Source organism: Mus musculus, chromosome X (genome assembly GCF_000001635.26).
Source record: "Mus musculus strain C57BL/6J chromosome X, GRCm38.p6 C57BL/6J".
In the NCBI taxonomy this organism is placed as follows: domain Eukaryota; kingdom Metazoa; phylum Chordata; class Mammalia; order Rodentia; family Muridae; genus Mus; species Mus musculus.
This window is the reverse complement of record NC_000086.7, coordinates 75,029,734-75,050,668: the sequence shown is the minus strand read 5'-3', so window position 1 is coordinate 75,050,668 and position 20,935 is coordinate 75,029,734. Positions and strand designations below refer to the sequence as shown.

At 40.1% G+C, this 20,935-nt stretch overlaps 1 protein-coding gene across 1 annotated transcript in view; it reads left to right on the top strand.

Moving 5' to 3' along the window:
• Gab3 (growth factor receptor bound protein 2-associated protein 3) overlaps positions 1 to 20,935 on the top strand; it is a 96,361-nt gene that overhangs the window by 34,237 nt on the left and 41,189 nt on the right. Inside the window, exon 2 of the mRNA NM_181584.4 lies at positions 17,195 to 17,498. Within this exon, the coding sequence (NP_853615.1) occupies positions 17,195 to 17,498 (304 nt within the window). The remainder of the gene's footprint in view (positions 1 to 17,194; positions 17,499 to 20,935) is intronic.

Sequence of the window (20,935 nt, the reverse complement as noted above, 5' to 3'; positions counted from 1 at the left end):
AAGGAGTTACAAAGACAAAGTTTGGAGCTGACACAAAAGAATGGACCATCTAGAGACTGCCATACCCGGGGATTCATCCCATAATCAGCCTCCAAATGCTGACACCATTGCATACACTATCAAGATTTTGCTGGAAGGACCCTGATATAGCTGTCTCTGTGATGCTATGCCAGTGCCTGGCAAATACAGAAGTGGATGCTCACAGTCAGCTATTGGATGGAACACAGGGCCCCAAATTTAGGAGCTAGAGAAAGTACCCAAGGAGCTAAAGGGTTCTGCAACCCTGTAGGTGGAACAGCAATATGAACTAACCAGTACCCCCCGGAGCTCGTGTTTCTAGCTGCATATGTGTCAGAAGATGGCCTAGTCAGCCATCAGTGGAAAGAGAGGCCCATTGGTCTTGCAAACTTTATATGCTCCAGTACAGGGGAACACCAGGGCCAAGAAGTGGGAGTTGGTGCGTAGGGGATTGGGAGGGGGAGGGTATGGGGGACTTTTGGGATAGCATTGGAAATGTAAATGAAGAAAATACCTAATTAAAAAATGTCAGTACTGAAAAAAAAAGAAAAAGAAACATGGAAAGAAAAACTGAAGAAAAGTCTGAAAAGTCGCAGCTTCAGTACTGTGAACACATATCCAACTCTTGCAAACACGTTTTCATCATAGATGTTTAAAAGTTAATTAGATGGCAGATAGGATGACTGGCACAATATTTTGTTAGTCATCTTATTTAGGTTTCAATTAATTATGGCAGGCAGTCTTCTGTTTCCCTTTGCTGCTGCTCTGTAATTTGTAAATCGATGTTTCCTAAAGGAGTTTGCTTGATTGTTTCTTTTCAAGGCACTGTGCTTTTGCCTTTATGGGGAATTCATTACCTGCCCTCCACAGAATGCGATTGTAGAGGGAGCACGAGTGTTTTGCCACAAGATTTTTTCTCTCCTTAAGGAGATTATGGGTATGCTGAGAAAGAGAATACAGTATTTATGGGGATGAAAGTAAATTTGATACCCACAAAGCATTAAATATAACCCAGCACTTTAGTGTTAGAAGGTAATATTTAATAACACCTTAAGTGAAGAGTGTGAGTTCTGTGATATAGCCATGAAAGGTTCTTACAGAGAAGCCTCTACTACTTTATGAGAACCCAGAGGAGAGTGGTGGGTAAGAGAGGAGAAAGATCATTCTTAGGATTGTGTAAGGCAGCTGCCCACGCATACCTGTGACACTGTAAACCACATGTGTTCTCGTTAGAACGCATTTTCTAGACTGGAATAAATAAGTTGTGGAATAAAAAAAATGAAATACATTTTATCAATTATTGTAAGAAGATCAACATAATAATTGTAAAACACATGATTAACAGTTTACAGATGTATTTGAAAGGACTTTACACATAGAAAATAATATCTAGCCTTATTAGGCATCAGATAAATAAAAAATTAAACAAGATACTCCTGTTTGGCCTACTATGTGGTGGACAAAACTTAAAAAAGATGTTTCTGAGAAAGATAGAAAAACGAAATTAATATAGGATTTTTATTATATGTTTGTATGAATAATCTCTGTGGTCTCATTAAAAAGAATAAAAATTATCTAAAATCAAGAAAGACCATTGATTTGTGAGAAGAAACCCTATACTAGTTATACTTCTCATCTTCCTTTAGAGATGGCACAAATTTGACAAGAGTTTTCCGAAGGATTTCAGTGAAAAAAAGTCTAACCTGGAGAGGTGTTAACTATATCATGGATAATAGTTTTTTTTTTTTTTAATTTTATAGAAGTGAGACAAGGAGGGACAGAGTTTGAGTAAAAAGCTAGGACATGGAGGGAAGATGAGAATCAGAGACTGTCTTGCAGCAAAGCAAGTCTTGAGATAACAACTTATAAATTAAACTGTTTATTAGTAGCTGTGCCTATAGATAAGTTGTTTAAGCTCCTTGCACTTTAGTCTCTACAGTTTATGGCATAAAAAGAATATATATTTCATGTGGGGGTTCACAGAGAATATCAAATTATGTAATCACTTACCTAAAGCATTAGATGCAATTCTGGGGCATATGTGTTTTCAACTATAAGTACATGTTTTGAGGAGTCTTTGTTACTCCAGAATCTGTTGTTGTTACTTTGATTATGATAATTCTTTTAGAGGGGAGAAAATTACATTTCTTTTTCAATTTTTATTCTAATATATATATACCATTTGTCACTATACAGTTGAATAATATATATATATATATATATACCATCTGTCACTATACAGTAAGGGCCTACATGTTATGTGGACATCATTGTTTATGTCAACACTTTGGTGTGAGAGTACTTTCTTCTCCTGAGTTTCACCCCCAGTACCCACATGAACAAGCCAGGTATGTTGGTGCACACCCACAATCTTAGCTCTCGGAGGTGGATAAAGTGGAAGACAGATAGATCCCTGGTGTTTGCTAGTCAGCCAGCCTAGCTGAATTTGTGAGCTCCAAGTTTAATGAAAGACCCTGTCTCAAAAAATAAGGTGGAGGGCAATTGAGAAAGATTTCCAGTGTCAACCCCTTACAGAATACATATACCACAAAAGAAATAATATTCTTATACTATCTTGCCTTTGAAAGTACATTTGTTTAGAGGATCTTCCCCTCTCCCATACTCTCATAAGAGTCAGTTTTGTTATCACAGACTCTATATTAACCGTCTTTGAATCTGTTCAAACTTGATTATTTCTTTTGTGTTTTCATTGCACTGCAGACCCAATCATAGTATTTATCAGAGTTTTAAAGTCAGGTTGTTCCTGAGTTGGCTTTAGTTTATTATTCCAACCCATTTTGCATCTTGATGCTGGTACACAATATATGGTGACTGGTGACACAAGTTTGAAACCTCTGGGACTCTATGTAGCAGCTCTTATGGACTGCTAAGACTACCATCTCAGGAATAATGAGAAACAATGCATAAAGAAGGTCAAATACATGTCATGTGGTGTGGCTGTGCTTGAACACAGCCCCCTGGTGCACTTTATCTCTGCTGAACATACAGTCTCAAGATTCTTCCTCCAAAGTCCCACATCACTGCAGAGATACAAGATTTCCCTTGCCTTTGTTGACAAACCATGGAAGTAGATCCTGGGGGCCAGGTCATCTCCAGCACAATCACAGGAAGTTATCCCATGCCTGGGACAAATCCCAAATCTATCTGTAATGGAGCAGAAGTTTACAGACCATCAGGCTGAAGGGTCACCAGCAGACCTGGACTACTGGAACTCAGCCAGGACAGAGAGGAGCAATGCAACCCGATCCTGGAAATTCCCAACTCTCTGCCCTTGGGTCCCCTTTGGCAAGGAAATAGAGTACATCTCAGCAGAAAATGGAGGATTAACCAGAATTCCGTTCTTTTTTTTCTCTCAACAATTTTTTTCACCTTGTGCAACTTATAAATATACCTAAGTTTCTTGAGTACATTCAAGGTACCACTGAAAAGAAAATGGGAGCTCAGTGTAGAGAAGCTGGTCTTTGGAAGTAACTGAAAACTTCTAAGCTGTTGGCAAGTGTTTTCTTTCACTTCGTGTTCTGGGATCACATCCAAGATTCTTGGAGGCCTTACAAATTGCAGTCAGAAATTGAGTATTTAGGTTTCCTAAACAATAACCAGCATTTACTAAGTACATATCATTTGAAGCACAAAAATTAGAGAAATGGAATAGGGAAAACTTATTCAAATCAGAGGAACATGAATGAGAAAGGACCTAAAAAGGAAATTAAGAGTCAGTAAATCAGACAAGAGCAAATCTTATTCTTCTTTTCCTTCTTTCCACTGTGTCTTCTTGAGTCCAAAGGAAAAGTTTTTAGATGAAGTGAAAGAAATATTTGGAGTATAGAAGTAAATTTTGGAAAACAGCTTTCATAGCTCTATAGAACAGAATTTGCTGAAAGTGCTCTAACACATGACTTTGATGATGTCTTGCTATGTCACTACATTTGTTTCAAGTACTTGCCAGTAAACTTCAGGGTAGAATAAGAGCAACTAGATTGAAAACATTTATGGTACATCTTTAAGCTATCTTGAAAGCTCATCAACTAACTTAAAGGACGTACCATTTTCTTACTATACCTCTGTCTTTCCCCCTTGTTTTTTTTTTTTTATTAGATATTTTCTTCGTTTACATTTCTTCATTTTCTTCATTTCCTCTTTAAAAATCCCCTATATCCTCCCCCTTCTCCCCACCCCCTTGTTTTAATTTATTTTTTAGTTTATATTTCCCTGTGTGTGTGTGTGTGTGTGTGCATGTGGTGTGCATACATGTGTGCATTTGTATAGGCACACATGTATGCTAGTGCATGTGTGTGGAGGCCAGATGTTGACATCAGTTGTCTTTCTTCTCTACTCACAACATTCAAGAACATTGCTTCAAATAAATGAGAAAATTAAAATTAAGAGATGGGGCTAAGAAGATAGCTCAGTAGATAATGTATTTCATTTCCCTTGTGGCACACGTCCAGCTGTTGACCAACTCCTATTAAATATGTTACCTATTAGTCTTCCTTCATTTGGCCACAGCCACCTCTTTAACTTCTTTCTCTTTCACTCCAAACCTCCTGGCAGTTATGAACTTGGCTCATTGGACTGCTATCAACACTGCAGTTGTACATATCCCAAGGCTTAACCCATGATAGTCATGTAATAAGTACCTTTTTAGTACAATATTGAGCAAATTTCCATTTAAAGTAATGGTTGATGCTTTTGGATTGAAGTCCAACACTTGTATCTTATGTTTATTATTTTAAATTTTATTTATTTTTTTACTTGTTTCACCTTTTAGGGTTCTTCTATAACATAGAGTGTATATTTTAAAATAATTTTGGATTGTGTGTCTTTTTAAGATTCATTATTTTAAAATCATTAGATTCACAGAAAGTTATAAAAAGGAACATACAGGAGTCCAATGTAACCTTTTCGTAGTTCCCTTTGTATCAGCATCTCTCACAACAAGCAAAAAACATTTTTACCAATTAAGATCTACTGTAGGTGGCTCTGGTTATGTGTACACTCATCACCATGTAGATTCATTTAGCTACCTCTGAGGCCTATATACAGAATTGTGCCACTGCAACAATCCTTCATACTGTCCTTGTGTATCTGCACCCATTTCAGCCTATTATTTGATGAGCAGTGATGCATTGAGAATGTCTTATATGACAAGTCTATTAAAAACACCTGATGTACTTTAGAAAACAAGATAGGAAACATACCTGCTGTAATAAAGCATATATTCTTTGTCAGCATAGGTTGTTTCCAAAAAACAATAGATGCCAGTTGGTGTTCATTGACTAAATCTTGAATTCTGGGATTTTGCTTGTAATTCAGATGTTCCCAAGGTAGTTACATTTCTAATTAACCTTTCTTCATATGTAGTAGTGAGAAAAATTGGGCTAGATCAAATGCTATTTGGAGATAGGTTCATATGTACAGTTTTTCTCTTCATTTTTCTTTAATCTGACTCATCTCCTAAAGGTGTCTTATAGGGCCACTAGAAAAGCTACACAAGGACAGTATGAAGGATTGTTGCAGTGGCACAGAGGGATATCAGTGCCTGTAAGCAATCAGAGCAATCAGAATGTAAGCAAACAAATCCTTGGGCAGGACAGGGTGTATCAAATCTATGAGTCAAGAAAGGAAGAGGCCCACAATTTTTTTTTTATTAAAGCCAGTTAAGTAAGAAAAACAAAAATAAAACTGTTATTGCTGAAATGACGATACTGAAAGATCAACACCTAGAGTTTGAAATTAAGATAGCTGTGGATTTTGCCCTCTCAGTCTGAGTTGGAACGCCTGGTCGTGGAGGCAGGCTACTGACCCATCCTGTGCACATGTGAAGGAAATGATTTCATAGCTTAGCAATTGCACCACTGCAGAGGGCCAGGGGGCCAATTCCGTTGAAACAAAGGGACAATAATCACTCTTGCCAGAAAAGCAGTTTAAATCAGAGGCATCTCTTTACAGCCTCAGATACTTTCATGATGTTTCCCAGTACATCTCAGTGTCTTTTGACAATGGATACAATCCAAATAGTCCACTTCATTTTATTAGAGCGAATTCTACAGCCAAAGAAGTGAAACTTGTTATAACTCTGCCAGGTTTGTTTTACTGTGCAAGCTTAACTGAGTGCAGGAATAAAGTGGTCCAGCTTCAGCCTCAATTGTCCATCCTAATGGTTAACAAATTCTCATCTTCGGTATGCTCTAGGTAAAAGTCATTATCTAGTCAGTCTCACATCCAAGTACATACTATAATGTCTGGATAGAGCGTTTTGAGTCAAAAGCGTAGAACTAAATCTTTCCTGGTAGCCTACATTTTAGATTACAGACCATATGTATCTAGTTGTTCCTAACAAGCAAGTTTATGATGAGAAAATCCTGGACATTAGGTTCATTATAAACACATAAAGAAGCCATATATCTTAGGAGTGTTATTTAAAACCTAGGTCTATAGCACCATCTTTGGAGTTCATCCATTTAATAATTATTTGCTGAATAACTGTTTTGTGCCCAGTCCTACATAGCTCAGAGAATAAAGTGGTGATCAAGAAGTAACACTACTAGATGTCACAAAATGTTATGTAAAATACTAAAGTACGGCTCTGTGGTATTTACCAAAAACTTGTGGAATGTGTTAACGGGGGGCGGGGGGGGGATGATTAAATTTGTGATTTTTCAAGAACTATCAATCCTCTATTGAGAATACATTTATGTGGGAAGTTAGGAGTAGAGATGTCAACACAGCATCTGAGACAGGCAGAATCAACACAGCTTCTGGGCCAGACCCCGTTTCGGGCTCCAGACATCTGGGCTCTTTTCCCTCCAGAGGAGAGGTGTCTGCCCGGGAGGGCTCTGCTGGAGCAGGTGAGGGAGCCATCTTGGGTCCCAGGTCCCTCAGAGACCAGTCTGCTCAGAGCTCATGTCTCTAGCTGCATGTGTAGCAGAAGATGGCCTAGTCGGCCATCATTGGGAAGAGAGTTCCCTTGGTATTGCAAAGTTTATATGCCCCAGTACAGGGGAATGCCAGGGCCAAGAAGTGGGAGTGAGTGGGTAGGGGAGCAGGGCATGGGGAGGGTATAGGGAACTTTCGGGATAGCATTTGAAATGAATATAATAAAAATATCTAATAAAAAATACATTGCAAAAAAAAAAAAAACAGTAGTATGTCTCTTGAAGACAAGAGACATGTCAATTAGCCCTGCAAGAGACAGTGATGATTTCAACTGGAGTGGTTTGTTGGGGGCAAGCCTGGTTCATGGAAAGAAAATCAGCCTTGCACTGTATGCCTTTCACATAGCATAATTTATTTAGGATACTCTTTAAATTGGTTTTATGGGTAGGAAGCAAGCTCCACACCAGGTATACCAATATGGCTGTCAGAAGATATGCTCTCCATATATGCTAAAGTTTGGGGAACAGCTCCTACAGAAAAATACTTTCTTAACAGAATTTTGTTGATTCCAAGTTTGAGAGGTTTCTATCTGAAATCAAGGTACCAGCAGAGTCCTTTTATTTGTTTGTTTGTTTGTTTGTTTGTTGAGACAGAGTTTCTCCATGGAGCACCTTGGCTCTTCTGCAACTAGCTCTGTAGACCAGAATGGCCTCGAACACATAGAGATCAATCTACTTCTGCCTCCCAAGTGCTGGAATCAAAGGCATGCACCACCACCACCCAGTGTAGTACCTCCTTTTATAAGGATATCAGTCATATTAATAATAATCCATCCTAAAGGATTTACTTTAACTTGGTAAAGATAGTTTCTAAACAGGGTGACATTAGCTTGGTAAAGATCTTGTTTCCCAATAGGTTGATATTCACCCAAATTTGGGAAGGGGAATACAATAATTTGGGTTCAGGAATATAATTCACCTAGAACAGTTGAAGGGTCAGTCACACAGTCAGACACACAGTGTCAGTCCCTCTTCCCCAGTGAGTGTCTTGAGTTAGAGGTCATACTGGGCTACATAGTGAGCCCCAGACCAGCCTAGAATATACAACAAAACCTTGCCTCAAAAGAGGGAACATTTTTTTGTCCATTTTTTGTAAGACTGTGATACATCTCTTCATTCTCATGTAATTCACAGATCATCTATTATGTTATTTGTCTTTTAAAAATAAAATTTATTATGTATTGCATACTGAGGTATATTACCATATATCCCACAGTTATTGTCTTTCTGGTAAGAACAGCTAAAACCTACTTTTTTAGAATTTTTATTAGATATTTACATTGCAAATGTTATCCCCTTTCCCTGTTTCCCCTCTGAAAACCCCCTACCCCCTCCCCCTGCTCACCAACCCACCCACTCCCACTTCCTGGCCCTGGCATTCCCCTATACTAGGGCATAGAACCTTCACAGGACCAAGGGCCTCTCCTCCCATTGATGACTGACTAGGCCATCCTCTGCTACATATGTAGCTAGAGTCATGAGTCCCACCATGTGTTTTCTTTGGTTGGTGGTTTAGTCCCAGGGAGCTCTGGAGATACTGGTCAGTTCATATTTTTGTTCCTCCTATGGGGCTGCAAACCCCTTCAGCTCCTTGGGTACTTTCTCTAGCTCCTTCATTGGGGACCCTGTGCTCCATCCAATGTATGACTGTGGGTGTCCACTTCTGTATTTGTCAGACGCTGGCAAAGCCTCTCTCTTAGGAGACAGCTATATCATGCTCCTGTCAACAAGCACTTCTTGGCATCAGCAATAGTGTTTGGGTTTGGTGACTGCATGTGGGATGGATCCCCAGATGGGGCAATCTCTGGATGGTCTTTCCTTCAGTCTCTGCTCCACTCTTTGTCCCTGTATTTCCTTTAGACAGGAGTAATTCTGGGTTAAAATTTTGGAGATTGGTGGATGTCCCCATCCTTCAACCAGGGGCCATGTCTAACCTCTGGGTATGGTCTCGACAGGGTATTTCAGCTAATGTCATCCCCATGGGGGTCCTGGAAGGCTCTTGCTATCCTGGCATCTGGGACTTTCTGATTGCTACCCCCAGTTCCCCATCCCCCACTGCTACACACCTCTGTTGAATTTCCTAACCCTTTGTACATCTCCTCCATTTCCTCCCATACCTGATTCTTCCCTTTTTTCCCCTGCCCACTCTTCTCTTCCTCCCAAGTTCTTCGCACTCTCTACCTCCCTTTTTATTTTGTCCCCCCCCCTTTTTTCATTTTTTATTAGGTATTTAGCTCATTTACATTTTCAATGCTATTTGTTCCTCCTTCTAAGTAGGACTAAAGCATCCACTCTTTGGTCTTCCTTCCTCTTGAACTTCACGTGGTCCATGAGTTGTATCATGGGTATTCCATGCTCTTTGCCTAATATCTACTTACCAGTGAGTGCATACCCTGTGTGTTCTTTTGTGACTGGGTTACCTCAGTCAGGATGATATTTTCAAGTTCCATCTTTTTGCCTAAGAATTTAATAAATTAATTGTTTTTAATAGCTGAGTAGTACTCCATTGTGTAGATGTACCACATTTTCTGTATCCATTCCTCTGTTGAGGGACATCTGGGTTGTCTTCAGATTCTGGCTATTATAAATAAGGCTGCTATAAACATAGTGGAGCATGTGTCCTCCAAATATACTTCTTACACAGTAATATCTAATACAATGCATTTTAAAAACTATAATCCCCTAAAAGTTAAGCATTAGATCTCTAAACTTCATCCTAATTGTCTGCTACTTGGTATACTCTGACCTACATCTCTCATTTCCTTGTAGGCCTTACCTCATTAACCACCATTTCATCATCTCTGGGCACTTGACTTTAAAAAAAATTATTCCACATATAAATGGGGTCACGTATTTTTTGTTTTGTTTTGTTTTGTATCTGGCTCATTTCACTTGACATGTTTTCCAAATACACCTGATAAATGCTATATTTATTCCTGTTAAAAGAATGAATGGCATTGAATTGTGTAGAAGTACCACATTTTCTTTAACTGTTCACAGTTAAAAGTTCTAGAATGAACATGAATAGCAGTGTAGACAAATTTAGAAGGTGTTGATTTTATCTTCTTTTGGTGTATATCCACAAAAGGAATTTCTGGGTCACATAGTAGTTACAGTTTTAACTTCATAGTGGTCTTTTTAAAATTTTTTATTTGATATTTTCTTTATTTACATTTCAAACGCTATCCCAAAAGTTCCCTATACCCGCCTCCCCACCTTACTCCCCTACCCACCCACTCCCACTTCTTGGCCCTGGTGTTCCCCTGCATATAATGTTTGCAAGACCTAGGGGCCTCTCTTCCCAATGATGGCTGACTAGACCATTTTCTGCTTATATATGCAGCTAGAGACATGAGCTCTGGGGATACTGGTTAGCTCAACCCTCCACCTATAGGGTTGCAGACCCCTTCAGCTCCTTGGGTACTTTCTCTAGCTCCTTCATTGGGGGCCCTGTGTTCCATCCTATAGATGACTGTGAGCATTCACTTCTGTATTTGCCAGGCACTGGCATAGCCTCACAGGAGACAACTATATCAGGGTCCTTTCAGCAAAATCTTGCTGGCATATGCAATAGTGTCTGGGTTTGGTGGCTAATTATGGGAAGGATACCCGAGATTTATTATTATTATTATTAGATATTTTCTTTATTTACAACTTTATAGTGGTCTTACTAGTTTATATTTCTTTAAGTGTACAAAGGTACCTCTTTCCACCTTCATGAATAGTTGTTCTCTCTTTTTGATAATAGATAACCTAACTAGGAAGAAGTGATGTCCTTCTGTTTTAATTTGTGTTTCCCAAGGATTGGTGATGTTAAACATTTAAAAATATCTTTTAACCATTTGTATGTCTTCTTTGTAGAGGTTTCTTTTTATATTCTTCACTACTTTTTTTCCACTTGAGACACAGTCTCAACATGTAGCTATGAATGGCTTGGAAGTCACTGTAGATCAGGTTGGCTTCAAATTCACAGAGATCCTCTTGTCTCTGTCTTCTGAGTGCTAGAATTAAAAGCATATGCCACCAATCGGATTATTATTTTTCTTTTTTTTATTAGTTTGATCTTTTTTACTTGTTCACTTCACATCCTGCTCACTGCCCAGTCATCCCCTTCCACAATCTTTACCCCATCTTTCTCCCCTTCACCTCTGAGTGGGTGGGCCCCTCCCTGGTTATCCCCCGACCCTGGCACTTCAAGTCTCTGTGAGGCTAGGTACTTCCTCTCCCACTGCGGCCAGACAAGGCAGCTCAGCTAGTAGAATATATCCCACATACAGGCAACAGCTTTTGGGATAGCCCCAGCTCCAGTTGTTCAGGACCCACATGAAGACCAGTCTGCATATCTGCTACATATGTATAGGGAAGCCTAGGTCCAGCCTTGTAATGTTCTTTAGTTGGTGGTTCAGACTCTGAGAGCCCCAAGGATCCAGGCTAGTTGACTGTTGATTTTCTTGGGGAGTTTCTATCTCCTTTGGAGCTGCTATCCTCCCTCTCATTTTTCCATAGGAGTCCCCAAGCTCCATCCACTGTTTGGATGTGGGTGCCTATATCTGTTTGAGTCAGCTGCTGGGTGGAGCCTCTCAGAGGACAACTTGCTCCTGTCTGCAGGCATAGCAGAGTATCATTAATAGTGTCAGGGATTGGTGCTTGTCTATGAGATGGGTCTCAAGTTGGGCAGGTTATTGATTGGCCATTCTCTCAGTCTCTGCTCCATCCCCGCACCTGCATTTCTTGTAGACAGGATAAATTTTGGGTTGAAAGTTTTGTGGGTGGTTTGGTGTTCCTATGGCTCTACTGGGGTTTCTTCCTGGCTATAGGAGGTACCCTCTTCAGGTTCAATATCCCCAATGTAATGAGTCACAGCTAAGGTCACCTCATTGATTCTTGGGCGCCTCCCTTATCCTAGGTCTCTATCATCCTGGAGATGCCCCCCTACTCCCATCACTTGAAGATTTCCATTCATTTTCATGACCATCTAGTCATGTCTCTTGTCCTTCTCCACACTTGATCCTGAACTCCCTATTCCTCTCTCCATCACCCTCCCTCCCAGTTCCCGCCCTCCATCTGTGTCTTATGACTGTTTTATTCCTTAAAGGAATTACTTGTTGTGCTATTTAATTATAAACATTTCATTTTAAAATTTTTATTCATTTAAAAATATTTATTTATTTTTACTTATGTATAGTGTGTAGGGGGTTGTGTACCTGAGTGCAGGTGCCCTTGGAAGCCAGAAGAGGACTTTCTGGAGATTCTCTGGAGCTAGGGTTATAAGAGGTAACAGATGTGGGTACTGGGAACTGAATCTGGTCTTCTGCTAGATCAGCATGTACTCTTTTTTTTTAATTAGGTATTTTCTTTATTTACATTTCCAATGCTATCCCAAAAGTCCCCCATACCCCCCCCACCACTCATTCCCACTTCTTGGCCCTGGCATTCCCCTGTACTGAGGCATATAAAGTTTGCAAGACCAATGGGCCTCTCTTTCCAATGATGGCTGACTAGGCCATCTTTTGGTACATATGCAGCTAGAGACACGAGCTCTGTGGGGTACTGGTTAGTTCATATTGTTGTTCCTCCTATAGGATTGCAGCCCCCTTTAGCTCCTTGGGTACTTTCTCTAGCTCCTCCATTGGGGGCCCTGTGTTCCATCCAATAGCTGACTGTGAGCATCCACTTCTGTGTTTGCTAGGCCCCGACATAGTCTCACAAGAGACAGCTATATCAGGGTCCTTTCAGCAAAATCTTGCTAGTGTATGCAATGGTGTCAGCGTTTGGAGGCTGATTATGGGATGGATCCCCGGGTATGGCAGTCTCTAGATGGTCCATCCTTTCATCTCAGCTCCAAACTTTGTCTCTGTAACTCCTTCCATGGGTGTTTTGTTCCCAATTCTAAGAAGGGGCAAAATGTCCACCACACTTTGGTCTTCATTCTTCTTGAGTTTCATGTGTTTTGCAAATTGTATCTTGTGTCTTGGGTATTCTAAGTTTCTGGGCTAATATCCACTTGTCAGTGAGTACATATCATGTGAGTTCTTTTGTGATTGGGTTACCTCACTCAGGATAATAGGAGGATGAGAATGAAGATTTTCAACTTAAAGGGCCAGCATGTACTCTTAAACAATGAATCATCTTTACAGTAACAGAGGTTCTTTTTCTTTTAAATAAAGGAAACAGGTTCTTTTCCTTCTCTTTTTATTTTTTAAGGTGATTTATTTATTTTACGTATGTGAGAACTCTGTCGCTTTCTTCAGACACACAAGAAGATGGCATCAGATTACATTAAAGATGGTTTTGAGCCACCATGTGGTTGCTGGGAATTGAATTCAGGACCTCTGGAAGAGCAGTCAGTGCTCTTAACCACTGAGCCATCTCTCCAGCCCCCCTAGAGATTCTTTATAAATTGATGTGATGGTGCATGCCTTCAGTCCCTGCACTCAGGAGGCAGAGGCAGACATAGCTATGAGTTTGAGACCAGCCTGGTCTACAGAGTAATTTCAGGACAACCAGGGCTGCACAGAGAAACTGTATCTCAAAACAAAGACAAAACAAACAAACAAACAAACAAACAAAAACCCTGAAACAACAAAAAACCAGCCAACCAAAACCAAATCTAATCAAAAGTGTGACTTGGATTTTTTTTCTCACAGTCTGTTTTCACAGTTGCCATTTCATTTTGTCATTTCTTTTGCTGTACAGAAGCTTTTTCTTTTGTGATACTCACTGAACCTTGGTCTTTGACCTACTTAGCAAATAGCTCTTAGAACACATTGTTTTGGCTTTTGTACAATCATAGTTCTCAGATAGACATTTTAAAACTGAAGGAAACTCATGATGGTAATCTTGTATGATTCAGCATCAAGACTGCTTTATATTCTCTTCAAGTATGTAATTTTTTCCCTTTCAACCCTACTGAACTACTTGTTGACAGCTTCAAGTCTCTCTCTGGATTGCTTCATCTCAGTGTAGTCACCACTTCTTTCTGGAACCTTCCCAGACCTCTATCTAACAGAGATCTTTCCCTTATGTGTTCCTTTAGCATCTTGGTTTTCTTTTATTATAACATTTGTCTCATTGACTACAATTATCTGGTTATCCATCTGCCCACTTCACCTGCTACACAAAAGACTGGGAGCAGCATGATGTGTGAGTTGCTCGACTTGGCTTCTTCAGTATCTGCACAGTACCCAGCATATTAGTAGATTAATTGGTACTTTCTGAATGAATGGATTATAAACTTGTCTGTGTCATCTCACCTCTTTGTTAAAAGTATTAAATTTTATTTTAATACTTCTCTGCTCCATTTGATTTCCCCCTTTGGAACCATTCTTATTTTAAAGAATTTCAAAAAAGTTCCTCTTTGTGTTTCCTCACCAAATTGACCTTTGGAAAGGCTGGGATGTTTCAGGCCTCCCACTGAAGCTTTCCTTAGCACACATGCATAATAGCATCTTTTTTTTTTTTTTGTCCCTGTTGAATCCAAAGCTGAAGTTTCCTGCCTGCTACTTTCTGAACCCCAGAACAAGGTGAATTTCTGTTGTTCTTAATGGCTAACTTCCATTCAGTGTCATGTTTTCTTGTTTTGGTTGTTGTGATTGTTTTTTGAGACTAGATCTCACTTTGTAGCCCAGATGAACTGGGACTCAGTATCCAGCTGTGAACTCATGGAGTCTTACCTGCTTCTGCCTCTCAAGTTCTAGGCTTAAAGATTTTTATCACCATGCTTGGCAATGCTGTGTTTTTGCAACAGGCATTTGAATCATTCATTTTTCTCTTCCTTCTAGATCATTCCCATAAGCATACATGCATGCTGTTATTTCTTGTTTGAAAAAAAAAAAACACAATCATGGTGCCTTCTTCATCGTCTCAGAGTCAAATTTCTTCGCAGAGTTTTATATGTACGTAAAGGCAGAACCAGGAAGGGCTTTAGCTGTCCCAACTAAACTCAGTGACTGTCCTCTTGCTTTGGTGTCCCTTGTCTTGTAGAGAGAGGGAGAGAGACAGAGATTTCAAATGATGGCTTCTTTTCCCCTCTTAGTTTCTTGGTCAGAGTAGGCTTATAAGCTAGAGATATGGATGCTAGAGAAATTACTCAGGGTTCAGAGTACTAGGTGCTCTTTCAAAGGTCCTAAAATCAGTTCCTAGCAATCACATGGTAGCTCGCAGCCATCTATACCTGTAGTACCATGGAAGCCAATAGTCTCTTCTGGTGTGCAGACATAACAACCATACAATAAAACAAACAAAACCAAATCTTTTTTAAAGGCTAGAGCTACAGAAGACTTCCTATTTTATGGTCACCATGCCTCCTGGCAGAACCACACATCCGGCTGTCACACATGCCATTGCATTTGAGAAAAACACCATAGAGCTATAAATCTTGCCACTTGCATTTGTTGTCACCCTGTTGTACTTTCCTGTGCTCATTCCCACTTAGTGCTAATGCTTCCAATCTCTGCAGCAGAAAGTAATTCTATGCTATCCATGTGGGCTAGGATTAAGGGATACATAAAAGTAAAAATATGGGGAACTGTGGCTGTAAATTACATTATTAGACTCCCCAAGTCCTAGTAAAGCAGACTTGAAGGTGACATATTTCTCCTTTAGTACCAAATGTATTCTTAGAAAGTTTGGTATGGTTATGAATTATTAATACCAGCACTTGGGAAATGGAGGGAAGAGAAAATCAGGAAATATAGTCTTAGGGTTTCTTCTTTTTTTTTTTTTTAATTTTTATTAGATATTTTCTTCATTTACATTTCAAATGCTATCCCCTTTCCTAGTTTCCTCTCTGAATGTCCCCTATACCCTCCTCCCACCCTGCTCCCCAACCCACCCACTCCTGCTTCCTGGCCCTGGCATTCTCCTGTATTGGGGCATATAATCTTCACAAGACCAAGGGCCTCTCCTCCCAACTAGGCCATCCTCTGCTACATATGCAGCTAGACACATAAGCTCTTGTGGTACTGGTTAGTTCATATTGATGTTCCTCTTATAGGGTTGCAGACCCCTTTAGCTCCTTGGGTACTTTCTCTAGCTCCTCCATTGGGGGCCCTGTGTTCCATCCAATAGATGACTGTGAGCAACCACTTCTGTATTTGCCAGGCACTGGCATAGCCTCACAAGAGATAGCTATATCAGGGTCCTGTCAGCAAAATTTGTTGGCATATGCAATAGTGTCTGGGTTTGGTGGTTGTATATGGGATGGATCCCCAGGTGGGGCAGTCTCTGGATGATCCTTTCTACTGTCTCAGCTCTGAACTTTGTCTCTGTACCTCCTTCCATGGGTATTTTGTTCCCCATTCTAAGGAGGAACGAAGTATCCACACTTTGGTCTTCCTTCTTCTTGAGTGTCATGTGTTTTGCAAATTGTATCTTGGGTAATCTAAGTCTTAGGGGTTTCTATTGCTGTGGTAAAATACCATGACCAAAAAGCAAGTTGGGGAGGAAATGACATTTTGTTCATACTTCCATATCACTGTTCATCATCAAAGGAAGTCAGGACAGTATCTCAAGCAGGGCAGAAACCTGGAGACAGAAGCTGATGCAGAAGCCATGGAGGGGCTGCTTACTGACTCTCTCCCCATGGTTTGCTCAGCCTGCTTTCTTATAACTCAGTTATACCAGCCCAGGGGATGGAATTACCTACAATAGGCTGGGCTCCCCCCCATCAATCACCAGTTAGGAAAATGCCCTATAGGCTTGTTTACAGCCTGATCTTATAGAGGCATTTTCTCAATTAAGTATCTTTCCTCTCAGATGACTCTTGCTTGTGTCAAATTGACATGAACTATTCAACACATACACACATTTCGTTTACTTATTTTATCTAATGTGTGAATGTTTTTTTCTGCATGTAAATTTATAAACTATGTGCAGAACTCATGCATTTGAAATCAGAAGAGGCATCAGATCCCCTGAAGCTGGAGTTACAGGTGGTTGTGAGCTGCCATGTAATTGCTGGAAACTGAACCCAGGTTATCTTCAAGAGCAGTAAATGCTATTAACTACTGAGCATCAATCCAGCCCCTAGCCCCTTAAATCAAGAATTTGAGGTAATCTTTGGCTGCATAGGGAGTTTGAGCCTAGCTTAGCCTTTGTGAGTCCTTCCAGCTCTCTCTCTCTCTCAAAAAAGTGTTACTTTAAAATGGCAGTTTTTCTTCGCAGAGCTTGAGAAAAATGAACAACTGGTCTAATAACTTTATGTTAAATTTCCTCCGCAGGCTTGGCGCAAACGCTGGTTTGTCCTCAGGCGGGGCCGCATGAGTGGCAATCCTGATGTCTTAGAATACTACCGCAACAAGCACTCCAACAAGCCCATCCGTGTGATAGACCTCAGTGAATGCACTGTGTGGAAACATGCAGGCCCTGGTTTCATTAGGAAGGAATTTCAGAAAAATTTTGTGTTTATTGTCAAGACCACTTCCCGTACATTCTACCTAGTAGCCAAGACTGAGGAAGAAATGCAGGTGTGGGTACACAGCATCAGTCAAGTTTGCAATTTCAGTCATCTGGAAGATGGTGCAGGTAAGAGCAGGGTTGGAACTCCTGTGAACAAAAGAATGGTCCACGATGGTTTGCTGGTACTGGAAAGCTACTGCAAATAAGTGATACAAGGTGCCTGCCTCTGTGAAGGCAATTTGGCAACCTAATATACTACTACTCCTAATATAAGCTACTCCTACTAAATTCTATACAACACTAGAAAGCACTGTCTTTCACTTTGTAGTAGGATCGAAGTCCAAATGTGGAAAGGGAAAATCTGCCTATACACATAATATTGGAGATCTCTGCTGATAAACAACCTGGAAGTTTGCTCTGGGTCACTTCTGGGCATTGAGGGTACTTGAATTCAATTCGTTCCTCCTCTTCTTTTTTCTCTCCCCCTCCCCATCTCCCTAATTCTACTCCTTCTCTTCCATCTCTTCTCTTAGTTTTCACCCTGTCTCCACATACTTCCATTCCCATGTAACATACAGGATGGTTTTTAGCCTTGCGTTATAATTCACTTCCCTTCATAGATTTTATTTTTTTGCTGGTGTTAGTCAAGGTTCTATTAAGTAACGAGAGAGAGAGAGAGAGAGAGAGAGAGAGAGAGAGAGAGAGGAGAGAGAGAGAGAGGAGAGAGAGAGGAGAGAGAGAGAGAGGAGAGAGAGGGAGAGGAGAGAGAGAGAGAGGAGAGAGAGAGAGAGGAGAGAGAGACTTTGTTAGAGGGGCTTACGAGTGTGGTCCAGCTAGTCCAACAATGACTGTCTCATGATGAAAAGCCCAACAATCAGATAGTTGTTCAATTCATGAGGATGTTGTCTCAGTTGGTATTCTGTGTATATAGGAATCCTTAAATATGTTCTAATACCAGCAAAAAAAATGCCTCAACAACAGGATAGATGAACTTGGCAGCCAGAGTGAGGACAAGCAGATAAAAAGCAAAAGTTCTTTCTTTTCTCGTGCTTTTATGTGGGCTGCTACCAGAAGGTATGGCCAAGATTCAGGGTGTGCCATCTCACCTCAAATGATTCAATCATGAAAACCCTTCACAGTCATGCCCAGTCACTTAGGTTATAGTTGATTTCAGATGTAGTCAGTTTGACAACTAAGATTAGTCACCACAGAGCCCAATTATACCATATTCTGACAGAATAGGGGATTTTGAATCTGGTTTCTTTTAGCTTCTTTGTTTAGTAGACAGAAATTGTATCCCTAATCTTGGCACATACTTCAACATTTAAATAACTCTTTTGCTCTTTTTACCATCTACCAAGGAAGTATCCACATTATAACACCAGGTATCAGTGGAGAGTCAGGGTTACATCTCTAAGGCAAACATGCGTGTGTGCTTCCATTTCTTTTCATGAGCCAGTGAAGCTTATTTATGTAGTAACATTGTTGAGCTTTGAAAGCACGCAAAGAAAAGGAAATGAACAGCAAATGCTTTATCTTTGTTACAACAGATAGAACTTGCAAAGTAGCAGTATATCCATCATGCCTAGAGCCTGATGTCAAGCAAACCCAACAAACCTCCTTGATCATCTTTTCCAGTGGTATTTGTTGCTGACTCTTCACTACCCTAATTCTTACATTTAGCCAAACTTTTACACATATATTTTTCATACATCCTGTTATAATTCACTTCCTTTTTCATTTCTCATCTAGCAGTTGTACACACACACACACACACACACACACACACACACACACACACACACACCAGAGGTCCAAAAGGTACTAGAATAAAGCCTCAGGAAGAAACCAAACTTCCCCACAACTCTTTTTATTCCCTCAGTTTTTAGGAGAATATAAAGACCAAGTCTTTTTTTTTTTTTCATCTAAAATTCATGTTATAAAGGTTTTCTTGCAGTTTTCCACATGCACCACCCTCTTTTTTGCAAGGGATCGATTTCAAAATTCCAAGTAGATGCCTGAAGCCTCAAATAATATCAAAGTCTACTTTTGATGGTATATCATTTTCTCTACATACAGACACACAAATTTAATGCGTTTCCATCTTACATAAGTATTTATCATACGCTATGACAGTCATCAGAAACTTTTGTAGTTTGAAGTGGGACAGCATGATTAGTACATATTTCTTTTTCTTTCACAATTTCATGAATAGAAGACTGATTCTTTTTTTTAAATTGGATATTTTCTTTACTTTTCAAATGTTATCCCCTTTCCTGCTTTCCCCTCTGCAAATTCCCTATTCCATCCCCCCTTACCCTGCTTCTATGAGGGTGCTTCCCACCCATCTACCCACTCCTGCCTCACCACCCTAGCAGAAGGCTCATTCTTATGCTAATCTTGCAACCTTAGTATAAGATTTTTTCTTATTAGGTGAAAATATGTCACCTGTTTGTACTAACAGAAGCACTTCATGACTTTTATTTTACATAATCCAATTTCTGGGATTACTACTCTTACATATTGAGGCTATTTTTTTTAATTTATTTTTTATTAGGTATTTTCCTCATTTACATTTTCAATGCTATCCCAAAAGTCCCCCATACCCATCCCCCCAATCCCCTACCCACCCACTCCCCCTTTTTGGCCCTGGGGTTCCCCTGTACTGGGGCATATAAAGTTTGCAAGTCCAATGGGCCTCTCTTTGCAGTGATGGCTGACTAGGCCATCTTTTGGTACATATGCAGCTAGAGACAAGAGCTCCGGGGTACTGGTTAGTTCATATTGTTGTTCCACCTATAGGGTTGCAGTTCCCTTTAGCTCCTTGGGTAATTTCTCTAGCTCCTCCATTGGGGGCCGTGTGATCCATCCAATAGCTGACTGTGAGCATCCACTTCTGTGTTTGCTAGGCCCAGGCATAGTCTCACAAGAGACAGCTATATCTGGGTCCTTTCAGCAAAATCTTGCTAGTGTATGCAATGGTGTCAGCGTTTGGAAGCTGATTATGGGGTGGATCCCTGCATATGGCAATCACTAGATGGTCCATCCTTTCGTCACAGCTCCAAATTTTGTCTCTGTAACTCCTTCCATGGGTGTTTTGTTCCCATTTCTAAGAAGGGGCAAAGTGTCCACACTTTGGTCTTCATTCTTAAATTTCATGCGTTTAGCAAATTGTATCTTATTATTAAGCAAAAAAAAGTTACTAAAAAATTACTGTGGTGCTGTGACAATTAACTTGCTAACAAAGAGAGCTGCTAAATGACTGATGGACATATAGTGTAGAATGTGGATATGCTGGACAAAGAAAAGATTAAAATACCAGGCATAGTAGATGGCACAAAAGTTTATCAAACTATAAATAATACCTTACAATTTAAAACTTATGACTTCCAGGGATAGAGAGAAGGCTCAGTGGTGAAGAGTGCAAACTGCTCTGGCAGAGAACCTGTTTTTGGTTTCCATCACCCACATTAGGCAACTCATAACTTCCTGTAACTCCAGATCCAAGGAACCCAAAGCCCTTTTCTGATCTTCACAGTCACTGTGTGTATATACCCACACTC